The following is a 17279-nucleotide window of genomic DNA, read 5'->3' as shown; positions in this document are numbered from 1 at the left end:
TCTTTGTGTCCACCATATGTGAATATGCTATGATGGACTGCTGGTGAAGCAGCCCATAGAGGCTTGGGGCCAGCACATGCACGGTACCGAAGAAGCCACTGCGCATGCACCTGCCCCGCCCCCGCGGCAGGGGTCGGGACCGGCGGCGGTGACAGCGCACGCATGGGGGAGGGGAGGTTTGGGTTGTAGCTCCGCCTCCTTCACACTATTAACCAAGAGAGAAAGCTAATGGGTTCACACAAGTAATGACACAGGTGGATTAATATAGGAATTCACATTTATTGATTTAAAAATCTCTAACACTTGCTAGACATGCTCTTTAAAATACATTGGTCACATTTCCAAAAAAGGTAGTGGAGTTACAGATACATAAGAGTCGCAGCAGAAATTGTGCTCTACTACATAAAAAAAATAATTAAAAAAGTAACAAAAGAAATGAGAGAGCAGGGACCAGAGAGGACTGTAACAGGCGTTCGGTATATCGCAGAAATGACACAGACCTGTAATACTTTATTTACACAAATACACATTAATATTATTAGTCATTTGGTAAAAGGCAGCTGCCAAAATTACAGGAAAACTAGTCGTTTGTAGGAAATGTCGCGCCTTCCTGTTATTTGGATAAAAATAACTTTGGGGGACTCATAGTGAATCCGTATCATTGTGTCATAAGTACTATACACACACAGAGGAGATAGGCCACTCTCATTGGGCGCTCTTCTAAAAACTTAGGGGAATTCCTTCAACAATTCCCTGTAGCTTCACACGAGCTGCGACTGCTATCCCAATTAAAGAGAAAGAGGTAGTTTTCTTGAATAAATGAGGTTTGCTTTGGAGAAATCCACTACAGAGATCTATTGATCCTTACGCATGAGGTAGTTTGCAATTTGTTCAACATCCGGAACTTTGGTTACATTTTGGAAAATGGTATAAAGCAAGAAAAATAAAGCAAGAATGCAACTTGGTCAAGCAACATGTATGCAGCGTATTTAGGGGGATATTTATCAAAACGGAATAGAAGATACCAATGACTACCAATAAGATTCTAGCTAACATTTTATAAATTACCAATTTGGTTGGTTGCTATGGGCAACAGCTACACTTGTCACTCAATAAGTCCAATATATATGTGCTGTATTTCCTTTTTTTTTCAGTAATACTTTGCTCACCAACATGGTAATTTTAAAGTCATGATATAAATGCAGGGTCATGATACTGATGCATAGTCATGATGTTGAAATAGCGTCATGACAGTAATAACTAGTCATGAAAGCAGTGCAAAGTCATTATACCAATGTGACACAAAAAGGAATATTTTACAGTGGCAGCCAAAAAACACCAATAAGAAGCATAACAAAATTATATGGACAACACTCACCCCAGTGTGTGTGTGTGTATATATATATATATATATATATATATATATATATATATATATATAATTTAACTTTTATATTTGTGTTTTTGTCAAGCGCTGTAAAAATAAATATTCTAAATGAAATATTGCCAAACACCCACTTTCAATTTTTAGAAGCGGCAGCTCAAATAGAATTTGCCTCTTGTATAAGCGCCAAGGTGATTCCAAGGGGTGTATTAAATGCTTTTTGCGAGCAGTGCTGACTGCTCGCTGTCACAGCTCGTCCGTATTCAACCGACCCCCTGGACATGCCGTTTCCACCTCGCTAGGTTTTTGGAGAGAGGGGGAAACGGCGTGTGCAGCCACTAAAACAGCGAGGCTTGCGGCTAAATGCTGCAGTCTACCTGCATTAGCCGCGAGCCTCGCTGTTTGGGGGAATCCTCGCCTTCCTCTGACAGCGAGGATTTAGGGTGAGATCGGCAGGCGCAGGGGTTTAACGATGATCGCTTGTTTTCGTCGATCCCGTTTCAGCCCCCCATCGCCGGCTGCATTGAATATGGCCCTATATGTGGAGAGATTTTTAATGTGTTTACAGAATTGCTGTATTGTGTTCTCGTGACAAAGCAGAGGTAGTGCAGCAGGTTGAGGACTAAGGAGCCCACTTCCGCCCCTGTCACCCACTGTTTTTCCCTGTCACACTCTGCCTCCCCCTGTCACACTCTGCCTCCCCCTGTCACCCACTGCTGTGTTGCCCATTGTGAACTTGGGTTAGGGTGGAGGAGGGGGGCCCAAATTATATTTCTGGCCATAGGCTCACCACCCACAAGTACCGCCTCTGTAACACGGGACACATTTATAACATTGTGCTCTGATTAAAGATGGCTCTGAGAGGTATTTGTTTCCAAACGGTTGTGTAACCTACAGCGGCACAACATCTCTGTTCTCTAGTTGGCCAACTAGTGACAGCACAACTAAACCTTTACCTGGAAACATCTGTTCTCATTTTGTAAAATGGCAGCTAAATTCCAAGTGATGGATATGAGAACACATTTTAAGGAATTTGAAATCCATAACTTGCATATTTGATACCAATGAAAATGTTGCCTTCATTGGAAACCTTCATACTGCACAACATTTTGGGTAAAATTCACTAAGTTTCTACAAAATATAGAATGCTATACAACAGGTCAACTAGAAGCTCAGCACAATAAATATCCATCCAAAAACATCTTGTCATGTTCTAACAAGCAATGGTGCTGTTGACACAAATGGGACATTTTTCGGGCCGAAGCATCAATGGCGCAAACGCTTGCTGAAAACAGGATGGAAATAGTGCATTGTGGGTTATTGTAGCCTTTGGGAGGACTCCTCAGATCAGCAGGTTGCCACCACAAAGTTAAGTAGGACTTGATGAAGCTGAAGCAGCGAAAAAAAAGAGTGGAAGAGTCGACCAGTGGAGAAGTTGAACATATCAACCAATCTGCTTACAGGCAGCATTTATCAAGTACATTTTATGAAATGATCGGTACAACTCGTTTCACCGCTTCATCCATCAACTTAACATTTGGGTGGAGTTATCCTTTATCCCATCCTGGGAAGGATATAAAACAACCAGCCTCCATTAGTCATGGTGCAGGAGGACTCCATTGCCTAGTGGGAAAGACATGGACATCTAGGACTTCTGCATCCCTTCCCGTAACCAACGGCATACATGTCACTGATAGAACAGAGTTGCATTCTTACTTTGCTTTTCAATGTACATACTTTATACATTTGCATTGTTATTTGTATTTTCTGCATACTTCTTTCTTATTTATCACCTGCCATCCAATGAATTTGTAGAGTACTGACAATGTCCGTTGATTGGGCCAGAGAAACCCAGTGAGGTATATATTGTGGTTATAGATCTTTGCAGTTGAGGGTTCGCAAACGTTGCATTATAAAAAATCTGTTCTCTGCAGCTCTAGAACGATATATTAGGCACAATTACAACATTACATAGAAAGTCCTGGTACAAAGTTTTTGTTTAATGGTTTCTGAGAATGTTAGTGACAGACGCCGCCGATAAGCATACCCGTATTACCGTCACAAAAAACAAACAAAAAGAAGCTATTCGGCCGGTGTAGTCACAAATGGGGAAAGGAGGGATGTTTCTATTGATGTGCCTATCAGGAGCTCCGAGGACAACATTGTGCAGCAGCTGGAATCCAGCTAAGGAGTCCTCAAAACTGAATACTGACTTGGTAGGACATACAATAAAGCAGGGGAAGCAGTGTGGTCATCCCCAGAGAGGTCCCCCCCACCCCCCGTCTTTATAATCAAATCTACTGACTCAAACTGATTTCAGATATGAGTGACGGAACTCTGCGTTGTCACATGCAGTGTAGACTTCCCAGGTAGCGGGAAAGCAGACTGACAATTGGGTGACGTTATTCTGTGCATGGAACAGAGTTGAAGATATGCCAGCGTTTTGCATAGATAGGGAGATATATCTTTAGAAAAATAATTTACAGTTAAGACTATATGGTGTTGTCAAGTCTATAAACTGTGGGAATATGGAGACAATACTGGGGGGGAAAGGATCGGTACCTTGAATCCAGCATGCCAGGCACTGTCTGTAAGAAATGTGGGACTTTATTCCGCAGAGTATCAACACAAAAAAAGAGTCAACATTACTCCATATAACAAAAAATGAATACTGCCGGAAGAGTCAATACTGCAGCTACTTCAACACACATCGCTGCCCCAACTGCGAAAAACCCAAACTGAGAAATACTATTCATCAATGCTTTCTAGAGCTGTAACTTGTCTCTTTATCAACCTGACAAAACCCCCTACTATGGCAAATAAAAAAGCCAACAACTCAGTTAAAAAAAACATAAGAAAATCATGAACTATAAAAACAACACAAAATCCTCCCTTCCCCACCACAACTCAATCATAACATAGAGATAAAAAAACAACACATAAAAAAAAAATACACACATAAAAAAAAAGTAAAATTCATGTAGAAATAAAATAAAAAAAGGCAATTCAAAAGACGCTACATTTAGTCAATGAGCTGAAGGCGTCTTACGATCTCCAGCAAGCGAACATTGTACTGCCAATCCAGCCTAGACGCTGGTCATGGCCTGCAACGTTCCGCTCAAAGGATTGCGGATGTTCCCAATTCATGCACTGCTGTAGCTATATTCCAGCATGTAAAGTATAAAGTCACCTTCTTAGTATTCTTCATGTGCAATTTTGTGAATGTATCATATGAGGCTAACATTTATACTATGTATATGTGCGGTCATTATGTGGATTTGGCCTTGATCGTAGAAGAGCTTACATGTCAAACTCAGGTTGGAACAAAAATGGCCAGGCCGGCCAGTAACACAATGCAGTCGACCAGATAAGAGTGAATAGTCACACCCCCCCCTATCATGCAGCGAGAGTTGTCTTTTGTCTGTAGTCAGGGACGAGTGCTAACTAGTGTGTCCTTCAGAGAGAAATCAGAAAAGCAAAGGGAAATTGACCTAAAGTCTCTACATCTACTTAACTACATCTCCATAATACCTGAGTTTTGCGACAAACATTCTCTTTTACCCTGTTTAACGTCACAAGTCCCAGCGACTTGTTTAGAAGAAGTGTTGTACTTGACCAGAGACATGACCTGGCTGCACAGAAGTCACATAACAAGATATAAGAAACCTTTCTTTATACCCTCAGGAGGCTCTTAGCTTAGTGAGGTCAATACTGAGGTCTTAGAAAGTTAAATAATAATACTGCGAGGGATTTGGTGATGATGTCAACCCATATTAGATCTAAATGCATTGGGTCAACCAATGAAGATCTTCATGGGTTTCCGAATGATAGATTGACACCATATGGTGACATGACAACTGTCGACACAAGTAGTCCATGTGGATGGTAAGCTGTGTTGTGGCGAGCGATGCAAGTAGATGCAGAACACTCGCTTTTGGTTTATGCCTAGCGCGACCCTTTTCACTTAGGGTTCACCGTTGACCCTTTGAACCATTATATGTACATTAGTTTCAAGGCTTAAAATGCAGTTAATGTAGTTAGCTGATGACCCCAAATAACTGGAAATAACTAGTTTTGGCTAAAACAAGAGTAGACGTGCACATAAATATATTGCTACACACAGTCTGATCCTTTATGTGGGCCACATACATCTACAGGACAACAGCTGACTGCCAATCAGAATCAATGTTGAAAATCCCCTAACTTGCCAATTCAGATCTTGGCAAATCGAACATATCCACCTAGTCAGATATTGGCCCAGTCATCGGCAGATCTGGGTATTGATCCGATAGATGCCAATGAATAGGACCAGTGTAATTGGTGTGAAATAAACACACTGTTTAACTAGTTCATGCTTAAAGCCAGACACTGCCATTTTTCGAATGGCAGACACTGCAAAACAATTATTGTCCATCAAAACACAACTACATAGAGGAATCGCATGTGTTCATCTCAGTATTTTTTCCCCCCAAAATAAGGTGTTCTTCTGTACAGTCAAAAATCAAAAGTCTCTATTTAAAAAAAAAAAAAAAACCAACATAAAAAAACCCAACAAACATTTAATTGAGGTAGTTTTCTTTTCTCAGACACTACAACCCACTCCCAACAAGAGAAAAGGATAAATCTAAAAAGTACAAAAAAATGGTAACACTAACGATTTTCAACCCCTTCAATAACGGAAAAGGGTCCCTTCCATATAAAGGCGTTCAATTCTAAATCTGTAAACAGCAACAAAATGCAACAACTGCATTTATGTTTGTGCACCCGTGTTGAAGATAATACAATCAACTCTGTCAGGAAATAAATAGATTAGAAATTAGTTTTGTTTGTTTTTTTAAAAAAAAGCAAACTTTTTTTCACTCCCGTGAAGGGATTAGAAATTGTCTTTTTTCTATTTTTTTCTTCAACCGATGCAAAGCCGCCATCTTTGCAGCTGACTTCAAATCCTTTCTTCTTCTGACACTCACTCCTTGCTAGCGCTAGTTTTGCATGAGTGTAGAAATGCTTTAAAAAGCAGAGGTAGTTGCTCCAGGGGTACATTCACCAGCTTTCCTGGAAAAAGTAAAAGTGAGTTCAGTTTAGATGCTGTGTAAGTACAGTATAAGTTTAATTTCATACTGATTTGGGCTATACTCAAATCAGTATGAAAGGCTGTGGGAGAGCTCAGTAAGGCTGTGAAAAGGGAGTACACTGCTGGGATGCCAGTATATGTACCACTGATAATCCGGCAAAATCTGAAAATCCGGCACAGTGCTAGAACTAAGGCTGCCATAATATTAGTGGTGTACCCATACTGATATAATGTCAATATTGGAAATGTCCCCATTGTCATAACGTCAACATTTCCGTTAGGGTTTCCCTCCATTAATGCTGATGAAATATACAGTACAACACCCAATGCGGCTTATTAGTTAGTCACCGATGACGCAGGCACTTACCGGCAATGTAGCGGACTTCCGGCAGGCACATCATAAGGTCTGGGAATCGGTTGGGCTGGTGTGAATACCGGTACTCCGTAAAGTCCTGGCAAACGTACCAATACCTCTTATTCAACTGTTCCAGCTGGGAAACACTGCTAAGACCCTGGATATCTGTTGGAGAGAAATAATGAGTCTGTGCATAGACCTCACACACAGGGTCTGACATAACACTAGATAGAGGAAATGTATCCATCAGTCACTTTCAGTAAATCACCGCTAGGAATTAGGTCAAGTGTGATGAACAATTAGAGGATTCCAAAATGTAACGGCAAACAGTTGAGTTCTTGTAGAAAGTATCGAATATGATGTCAGCTGTAGCCCCTTACCTATTACGCCTCTGAACCAATGCAATTATTGAAGTGTACAGTTATGACCCAATCTTGCGTTGTTCAATCCGCACTTAGGGGGTCATTCAGACCTGATTGCCTGGCGGCGAATGTGCGGGGACCAGCGGTCAGGAAGATGCCGCCCTGCTTTAGTGAAATCCCGCCTTGTGAATTCATGTGCACTCATTGCAGGCTCAGAGACTTGCGATGAATACAGGCATTTCTGTTGCTGACGCCCCCCCCCCCCCCCAAAAAAAAAACACACACTTGAGACCTCCCAGTGTTTTTCCTCCTCTTTTTGGCACGCCTAGCATTCTTCTTGACACTCCCCCTTTTGATGTCCAGCTCTGGCGGTAGCAGTGCTGCAAAGTCACAGAGAAAATGGCATGGCAGATACTGTATTTACCCAGATTTGTGGCAAATAAATCACTGGGAAAATGGCCACTGCACCATTTTCCCGGAGACTTGCGAATGTGCTGAAGACTGGTACAGGTTACTAGCATTGACTAAATAAGCCTGCACATGAGCCCTCACTTCTGTACATATGCCACTGTATATCAATGTAATTTTGTCACATTTACTCTGGAACAAACCATCTAATCTGGAACAATCCATGTACTCTGGAACAAACCATCTAATCTGGAACAATCCATGTACTCTGGAACAAACCATCTAATCTGGAACAATCCATGTACTCTGGAACAAACCATCTAATCTGGAACAATCCATGTACTCTGGAACAAACCATCTAATCTGGAACAATCCTTTATTTCTTTGTAATCATAGGCTGGTGCCCACTTTAGTCTACAACTCGACGGGCATTCAAAATAGCGGAACTTCCCAACCACCATCACTGCCAATGTTCCCCCGCAACTCATGGAGGTGTGCAAGGGAATATGCAAAATTCAGTACTATCGTGTACCGCGTGTGCCGAACATACATAATAAGACTTAATATCTTCCAAACAATTTTAAAACGGTCACATGATAAGTATAAAACAGACTGCCCACAACAGGAAGTAAAAGGCAATAATAAGTGCAGCCAATCCCAGAGACCAAACAATGCGATCTAAGTAGTAGGCCTATAATTTGTTTAGTTAATGTGCGCTGTTACAGGTTGAGTATCCCTTACCCGAAATGCTCGGGACCACAAGCATTTTGGATAAGGTGCCCTGACGGTCCCCCCGATGTCCATGGCAGCATCCAGGATCCTCTTCAGCGGCATCTCCAGCCCCAGGGGTGCATTGCGCGAGCACGCTGGTGACATCACCGGCGCTTCCGCGCACTCGCGTAATGCACCCCTGGGATCGGAGATGCCGCTGAAGAAGCTCTTGAAGGTCACAGTGGACAATGGGGGATGAGGTAAGTATGAAAAAAGGGGCGGGGGGGACAAACCAAAAAAACATGGTTTTCAGAATATTATTTTTTTTTGGAATACTCGGATAAGGGAGAATCGACCTGCATTAGATTATTCAAATAAATTTTTTTGGCAATGTAAAATAAAAGCGATATTGATAAACTAAGAATGGTGTTTGCCCCATGGAATACTATAATACAGGCATGTCCAAACTGCGGCCCTCCAGCTGTTGTGAAACTACACATCCCAGCATGCCTTGCAATCATTTTAGCATTTCCTAATAGCAAATTGTGGCAAGGCATGATGGGACTTGTAGTTTCACAACATCTGGAGGGCCAAAGTTTGGACATGCCTGATTTAATAGTATAAAGGTGCCCATCCACTAGCAGGATTTGGGCCCGCTCCTGTCTACGCGGGTCCCGGCTACTGCTGCTTATGAGAAGGGACACTCGGAAAATGGCTTCCCCCATACAGCAGACCATTTTTAAGGTTGCTAGAGGATGCAACGGCCTCGGAGGTAACGGCTGCACGGGGGGCGGGTTTGTTTACCCTACCGGGGGGGTGCGATGCCAACATTTTCGGCAGGGGGGTGAAGATTTAATAGTTACGCCACTGTGCACGGTCCTGTGCGCATGGGATTGCACATTGGACCTGCTGCACCAAGGATCTATCAGATCCCGCAGCCATGACTGAGATCACATATGCTATATCGTATGCAAAAGGGCCGCATTCCATATATCGTATGCGATCCTGCCTCCCGGGAGATGCCTGGTAAGTTGGCGAGGTCAAGTCTTTGCTCAATGTACCCCACAGGTGCATGTGATCAGTAGATCCCTCTAGCAGGGTCGGCATCACCAGATAAAGCTGGAACAGCTGGTGATCGGTCACACAATCCTTATTCTGGTGGGAATAATCTGTCACTGCTGTCGCCTGTAACTGCATATGGTAAATGACGCGTGTTCTGTCCTTGGTGTCTGCATTAAACAGCTATTAAATTGCGATTCATAAAATAAAAAGTCACTACTTCCCTGCACATGAATCCTCCCCCAAATCCTCAATATTTATTACCGCAGCACCAGCTACTGTTAACCCCTCCTTCCCAAGCAGAGTGTGTGTTAAATCTAGGAGCCGGTGCCAGGAGCAGGCGGTAAGCAGGACTCACCTTGATTCAGGAAGTTAATCGCTTTCATGCACACATACTCTTCATTGCTCACTTTGAGCTGGCTGAATTTCCGATACAGGTAGATTAGCCTCTCCATCACCTCCATGCCGTCCTCACTGAATCTAAACATCGGAGCAAAATATATTCAGAACAACATTTATATGAGGCACAAAGTGGAAACAATCATTTAAGAGTAAACAGACCTTTAACATTTTCAGTTAGGGCTGGGCCGCAATCAGGGATAGGGCTGGGCCGCAATCAGGCATAGGTGCAATCAGGGATAGGGCTGGGCCGCAAACGGGGATAGGGCTGGGCCGCAATCGGGGATAGGGCTGGGCCGCAATCGGGGTTGGGTCTGGGCCGCAATCGGGGTTGGGGCTGGGCCGCAAACGGGGTTGGGGCTGGGCCGCAATCGGGGTTGGGGCTGGGCCGCAACCGGGGATGGGGCTGGGCCGCAACCGGGGTTGGGGCTGGGCCGCAACCGGGGTTGGGGCTGGGCCGCAACCGGGGTTGGGGCTGGGCCGCAACCGGGGTTGGGGCTGGGCCGCAACCGGGGATGGGGCTGGGCCGCAACCGGGGTTGGGCCGCAACCGGGGTTGGGGCTGGGCCGCAACCGGGGTTGGGGCTGGGCCGCAACCGGGGTTGGGGCTGGGCCGCAACCGGGGTTGGGGCTGGGCCGCAACCGGGGTTGGGGCTGGGCCGCAACCGGGGTTGGGGCTGGGCCGCAACCGGGGTTGGGGCTGGGCCGCAACCGGGGTTGGGGCTGGGCCGCAACCGGGGTTGGGGCTGGGCCGCAACCGGGGTTGGGGCTGGGCCGCAACCGGGGTTGGGGCTGGGCCGCAAACGGGGTTAGGGCTGGGCCGCAAACGGGGTTAGGGCTGGGCCGCCCAATCACGGTGGGGAGCTGGCCCGCAATCACGGTGGGGGGCTGGCCCGCAATCACGGTGGGGGGCTGGCCCGCAATCACGGTGGGGGGCTGGCCCGCAATCACTGTGGGGGGCTGGCCCGCAATCACAGTGGGGGGCTTGCCCGCAATCACAGTGGGGGGCTGGCCCGCAATTAGGGTGGGGGGCTGGCCCGCAATTAGGGTGGGGCTAGCCTGCAACTAGAGCCAGGGTTGGTGTTAGGCTAAAATATCAGTGTTGTCGATATTGTGTCATCTGTCACCTGTCTGAACATGTTGATATCATGAATACATTAGCAACTGCAAGTCTGATCCATTGCAAACTGTCCAACAAAATTGTCAAATTGCCCCAATCCATTACTAATGGACAACTTTAAGCCCCATACAAACTAGCCGATGCCGGCTCCAAGGTGAGCGACAGCAGGGGGCAGTGGGGGAAGCGATGGCCGTGCTCCCACTGCAGCACGTCCGTCGGTAATGCGGACCTTCCTTGTCCGGACATGCTGGGTGAGGGAGGGGGTCATTAACGACTCACGGGAGTATGCATCAATAACGACAGGGAGTGTACACACTAGGCAATATTGTACAATAGGGAAACACGGACCTTTAAAGTATGACATGATGTTGATTACTGCATCTAATACAAAGAAAAATGCATTTTATTGTGCAAATTTGTCAATTCTGAAAAATCGGAATGGTCACGACATCATCTTTTTAATAAAGAACGGGTAAAGGAATGTGGGTCAGGGTGTAGCTGCTAGAGGATGAAAGGGTCTGCGAGAATGTACCCCGATGTGGCCTCAGGTGGGAGTGAAGATGAACTAGACACCACAGTGTTCGGGAAATGCAGACTGAGAGCAGCGGCAGCTCCGCAGAGACAGCTGACATGCAAGCCTTCTAATTAGACAGATAGCAAGTGTTCCCTTGAACTGCTCACCTATTGGGGAATCTGGTACAATATATACGTATATATACACCAGCCGTACAATTTAAAATTGTATTCAGGATTCGGATATGTCGGACACCTATTGGAAGAAACCTTTTCTCGCCTTATTATCTGAAAATGATCATTCATAATGAACGTTTTTCTATACAATTTGCACAATGGGTAGACCTTGATTTTCCTGAATGAGAGAGAATCCTAAAGTTTCTATGACCACAGGAAAACATGATAGCAGTTAGGCGAATACCGCGTGGGTGCTTGCGCTTTTGTGCGCCCTGCGAGTTTTAGTTTTAAAGTCTCTGTAGAGCAAGTTGGCGCCTGTGAGACGGGAGGTTTTGCTTTTGATGCTCGTCTCATCCTCACTGCGCTCGCCATTCTTCCGGCACACTAGGGCATGCTGGGAGGTATGGATAATGTGGGATTGCCAGCACCTGTGGGGAGCTAGGTAACTGATAAGAAAGGTGTCACCACAGGTGATGGCAATCATACATTACCAGGGAAGCCCAGGAGCAGAGCATTGTGTCCTCTTGGAGAGGGGCATGCTGGGAGGTATGGATAATGTATGATTGCCAGCACCTGTGGTGAGCTAGGTAACTGATAAGAAAGGTGTCACCACAGGTGCTGGCAATCTTACATTACCAGGGAAGCCCAGGAACAGAGCATTGTGTCCTCCTGGAGAGGGGCATGCTGGGAGGTATGGATAATGTATGATTGCCAGCACCTGTGGGGAGCTAGGAGGTAACTGATAAGAAAGGTGTCACCACAGGTGATGGCAATCATACATTACCAGGGAAGCCCAGGAGCAGAGCATTGTGTCCTCTTGGAGAGGGGCATGCTGGGAGGTATGGATAATGTATGATTGCCAGCACCTGTGGTGAGCTAGGTAACTGATAAGAAAGGTGTCACCACAGGTGCTGGCAATCTTACATTACCAGGGAAGCCCAGGAACAGAGCATTGTGTCCTCCTGGAGAGGGGCATGCTGGGAGGTATGGATAATGTATGATTGCCAGCACCTGTGGGGAGCTAGGTAACTGATAAGAAAGGTGTCACCACAGGTGATGGCAATCATACATTACCAGGGATGCCCAGGAGCAGAGCATTGTGTCCTCCTGGAGAGGGGCATGCTGGGAGGTATGGATAATGTATGATTGCCAGCACCTGTGGGGAGCTGGGTAACTGATAAGAAAGGTGTCACCACAGGTGCTGGCAATCATACATTACCAGGGAAGCCCAGGAACAGAGCATTGTGTCCTCCTGGAGAGGGGCATGCTGGGAGGTATGGATAATGTATGATTGCCAGCACCTGTGGGGAGCTAGGTAACTGATAAGAAAGGTGTCACCACAGGTGATGGCAATCATACATTACCAGGGAAGCCCAGGAGCAGAACATTGTGTCCTCCTGGAGAGGGGCATGCTGGGAGGTATGGATAATGTATGATTGCCAGCACCTGTGGGGAGCTGGGTAACTGATAAGAAAGGTGTCACCACAGGTGCTGGCAATCATACATTACCAGGGAAGCCCAGGAGCAGAGCATTGTGTCCTCCTGGAGAGGGGCATGCTGGGAGGTATGGATAATGTAGGATTGCCAGCACCTGTGGTGAGCTAGGTAACTGATAAGAAAGGTGTCACCACAGGTGCTAGCAATCTTACATTACTAGGGAAGCCCAGAACCAGAGCATTGTGTCCTCCTGGAGAGGGGCATGCTGGGAGGTATGGATAATGTAGGATTGCCAGCACCTGTGGGGAGCTAGGTAACTGATAAGAAAGGTGTCACCACAGGTGCTGGCAATCATACATTACCAGGGAAGCCCAGGAACAGAGCATTGTGTCCTCCTGGAGAGGGGCATGCTGGGAGGTATGGATAATGTATGATTGCCAGCACCTGTGGGGAGCTAGGTAACTGATAAGAAAGGTGTCACCACAGGTGATGGCAATCATACATTACCAGGGAAGACCAGGAGCAGAGCATTGTGTCCTCCTGGAGAGGGGCATGCTGGGAGGTATGGATAATGTAGGATTGCCAGCACATGTGGGGAGCTAGGTAACTGATAAGAAAGGTGTCACCACAGGTGACGGCAATCATACATTACCAGGGAAGCCCAGGAACAGAGCATTGTGTCCTCCTGGAGAGGGGCATGCTGGGAGGTATGGATAATGTATGATTGCCAGCACCTGTGGGGAGCTAGGAGGTAACTGATAAGAAAGGTGTCACCACAGGTGCTGGCAATCCTACATTACCAGGGAAGTCCAGGAACAGAGCATTGTGTCCTCCTGGAGAGGGGCATGCTGGGAGGTATGATAATGTAGGATTGCCAGCACCTGTGGGGAGCTAGGTAACTGATAAGAAAGGTGTCACCACAGGTGACGGCAATCATACATTACCAGGGAAGCCCAGGAACAGAGCATTGTGTCCTCCTGGAGAGGGGCATGCTGGGAGGTATGGGTAATGTAGGATTGTCAGCACCTGTGGGGAGCTAGGTAACTGATAAGAAAGGTGTCACCACAGGTGATGGCAATCATACATTACCAGGGAAGCCCAGGAACAGAGCATTGTGTCCTCCTGGAGAGGGGCATGCTGGGAGGTATGGATAATGTATGATTGCCAGCACCTGTGGGGAGCTAGGAGGTAACTGATAAGAAAGGTGTCACCACAGGTGCTGGCAATCCTACATTACCAGGGAAGTCAGGGAACAGAGCATTGTGTCCTCCTGGAGAGGGGCATGCTGGGAGGTATGGATAATGTATGATTGCCAGCACCTGTGGGGAGCTAGGTAAGTGATAAGAAAGGTGTCACCACAGGTGCTGGCAATCATACATTACCAGGGAAGCCCAGGAACAGAGCATTGTGTCCTGCTGGAGAGGGGCATGCTGGGAGGTATGGATAATGTATGATTGCCAGCACCTGTGGGGAGCTAGGTAACTGATAAGAAAGGTGTCACCACAGGGGCTGGCAATCATACATTACCAGGGAAGTCCAGGAACAGAGCATTGTGTCCTCCTGGAGAGGGGCATGCTGGGAGGTATGGATAATGTATGATTGCCAGCACCTGTGGGGAGCTAGGTAACTGATAAGAAAGGTGTCACCACAGGTGCTGGCAATCATACATTACCAGGGAAACCCAGGAGCAGAGCATTGTGTCCTCCTGGAGAGGGGCATGCTGGGAGGTATGGATAATGTAGGATTGCCAGCACCTGTAGGGAGCTAGGTAAATGATAAGAAAGGTGTCACCACAGGTGCTGGCAATCCTACATTACCAGGGAAGTCAGGGAACAGAGCATTGTGTCCTCCTGGAGAGGGGCATGCTGGGAGGTATGGATAATGTAGGATTGCCATCACCTGTGGGGAGCTAGGTAACTGATAAGAAAGGTGACACCACAGGTGCTGGCAATCATACATTACCAGGGAAGCCCAGGAGCAGAGCATTGTGTCCTCCTGGAGAGGGGCATGCTGGGAGGTATGGATAATGTATGATTGCCAGCACCTGTGGGGAGCAGGGTAACTGATAAGAAAGGTGTCACCACAGGTGCTGACAATCATACATTACCAGGGAAGCCCAGGAACAGAGCATTGTGTCCTCCTGGAGAGGGGCATGCTGGGAGGTATGGATAATCTATGATTGCCAGCACCTGTGAGGAGCTAGGTAACTGATAAGAAAGGTGTCACCACAGGTGCTGGCAATCTTACATTACCAGGGAAGCCCAGGAACAGAGCATTTTCTCCCTGAAGGAGAGGGTCAGGTAGGCAATAATGACCTCACCCATGTCGACCTCCAGTCATAGTGACCGTATCCCCTCAGCATATCTCCCTGTGTGTAGGGAGCTAACGTGTGCGTATTACAGTGTGCAGTATTTAATAAATCACGGCTTCCTCAGCCAGCACAGTAATAGCGAAGTGTTGAAATCCCGGTAACAAGGCTGCACATTCTCTGAGACACAGCAGGTGCGTAGATTGCAGCTCCCAGGTGTAGGTATCCCACGCTGAGGGCTGCCCCCATAACGACCTTTATCTGCGAAACTACGGAGAATTCTTTTAATACCAAACGCCAGTGTATATTGTCCCTCCCTTTCCCTTCATTTCCATGCAAAAATGTGGATTTTATTTCAGAAATAGAAGTATTTCTGTTTACACTGCAATGATTCAATCACTGATCCCCGTTTTGCAAATGACATAGAAATCACATGGGATATGAGAAGTATCTCTGCTCAGCTAATCCAGCAGTGTAGGTTCCAGCTGCTCTATCATTGGACGCCTCATAGGAAAACCCACAATCTGCACATTTATAGGAAAGAGCAGCAAGTTTATATACAGTAATAGGAGTGTCGGGAAAACCGGTTCTAGACTCTAGAGTAGAAGGGATATCGTCATTTGGTCTACATGCTGGTCCATAAGCATTGGGTCAACACCATTAGGTCGACATGGCGTTAGGTCGACAGTCAAAAGGTCGACATGGGGTTTTTGACTGTTTCAGCGGAGCCGCCATTGTGCCGACAGAGCGGCCGATTCAGGTAAGGACATACAGTTACAGCAGTTCGATGAGTCCTCCTGATGTCACATCTGGACGGACATTCGAATTTGCATTCCCTGCAGCCAGTGTGGACTTCCCATACACACAGCCAGATGTACCAATATATCTTCAGAGATACCAGCCATCACAGCCGACGTGATATGTATGTGAACACCGTCGTTACATATCGGGTGTACAATCCTGGCGACCAGCTCGCGATATACTTCCCGATGTGTACCCGGGTTTACTCTCGCTGCGAGACGCTATGGACCCCTGTGTGTGTAGCCGGCAGAGAGTGACTGTAGCCTGTGTTCTAGCTGGTAGCTGGTGACAATGGCCCAAAGTCTCAAAGGGGTGTCGATCATTTGGTCTACTGTGCGTTCTAGGCTGTACTAGCTGCCAATACAGCCACGTCCGTGGGTCCCCACTGCAGCGTGAACAGATAACCATGCTCATGAGCACAGCATCTATTCCTGTTCAACAGGGAGCTTGGGGAAGCGCAGCACCTCCATAGGTGCCCGGTACACCCCCAACAGTTACATCGGCGGGCAAGCCCACCCACATCAGTGACGCATGCAGGCCCGGTGTGCCGAGTTCAAGCTGCCCTCTTTCCCCCTCCGCCCTGCCGGGATCCTGGAGGGATCACTTATACCGACAGTGTATAGGACGACAGTCAATAGATCGACCATTATTGGTCTACCGGCAAAAGGTCTACACAGAAAAAATGCTGACATGGTGAAAGGGTCAACACAAGCAAAATGTTCAAAAGGTAAAAGTTAGACTAAAAAGTTTTTGTTGTCTATGTCGGCAGATGTTGACATGGCCCCCGTATGAGTGTCCCATGTGCGCTCGCCATACGCCATACTCTCTATCTGTGCCCACTGAGATGGTAAAGTAAGAACAAGACGGTTTTAAAATAAATATCATGAAAAATCCAGGTCACCATTTACACATCAACAGTTGGCTTGTGTCGACCTTTTGACCTAATGCATGTTGACCTTTTTATGTGTCAACCTATTGTGTGTTAATCAATAGCGGTCATCTAATATTTATTTTTTAAGTGTCTTACACAGCGCAGCAGGTTCCGCTGCTTTTTATATCAACAAAGCAATCACGGTGTCCAGTCTAAAGGTATATGTGAATCTGATGCGTTTTGTTGATTGCCAGTTGTTGTGGTTTCCGGGTTGGTCTAGTGTAGGGTATATACCAGAACGATC

The 17279-nt window shown here is 46.6% G+C and overlaps 1 protein-coding gene across 2 annotated transcripts in view; it reads right to left on the bottom strand.

Moving 5' to 3' along the window:
• Positions 1-278: 278 nt before the first annotated feature.
• NR6A1 (nuclear receptor subfamily 6 group A member 1) overlaps positions 279-17279 on the bottom strand; it is a 226687-nt gene continuing 209686 nt past the window's right edge. For both annotated transcript variants that reach the window (XM_083160991.1, XM_083160992.1), the window contains exons 9-11: positions 9709-9830; positions 6823-6975; positions 279-6436 (exon numbers count right to left, since the gene is read on the bottom strand). In XM_083160991.1, the coding sequence (XP_083017117.1) occupies positions 6348-6436; positions 6823-6975; positions 9709-9830 (364 nt within the window). In that variant the 3' untranslated portion in view covers positions 279-6347. The remainder of the gene's footprint in view (positions 6437-6822; positions 6976-9708; positions 9831-17279) is intronic.

The sequence above is a fragment of the Crinia signifera genome, chromosome 9 (assembly GCF_055691185.1).
Source record: "Crinia signifera chromosome 9, ASM5569118v1, whole genome shotgun sequence".
NCBI lineage: Eukaryota > Metazoa > Chordata > Amphibia > Anura > Myobatrachidae > Crinia > Crinia signifera.
Note: the sequence above shows the minus strand (reverse complement) of the source record. Positions and strands in the feature narration are given on the sequence as shown.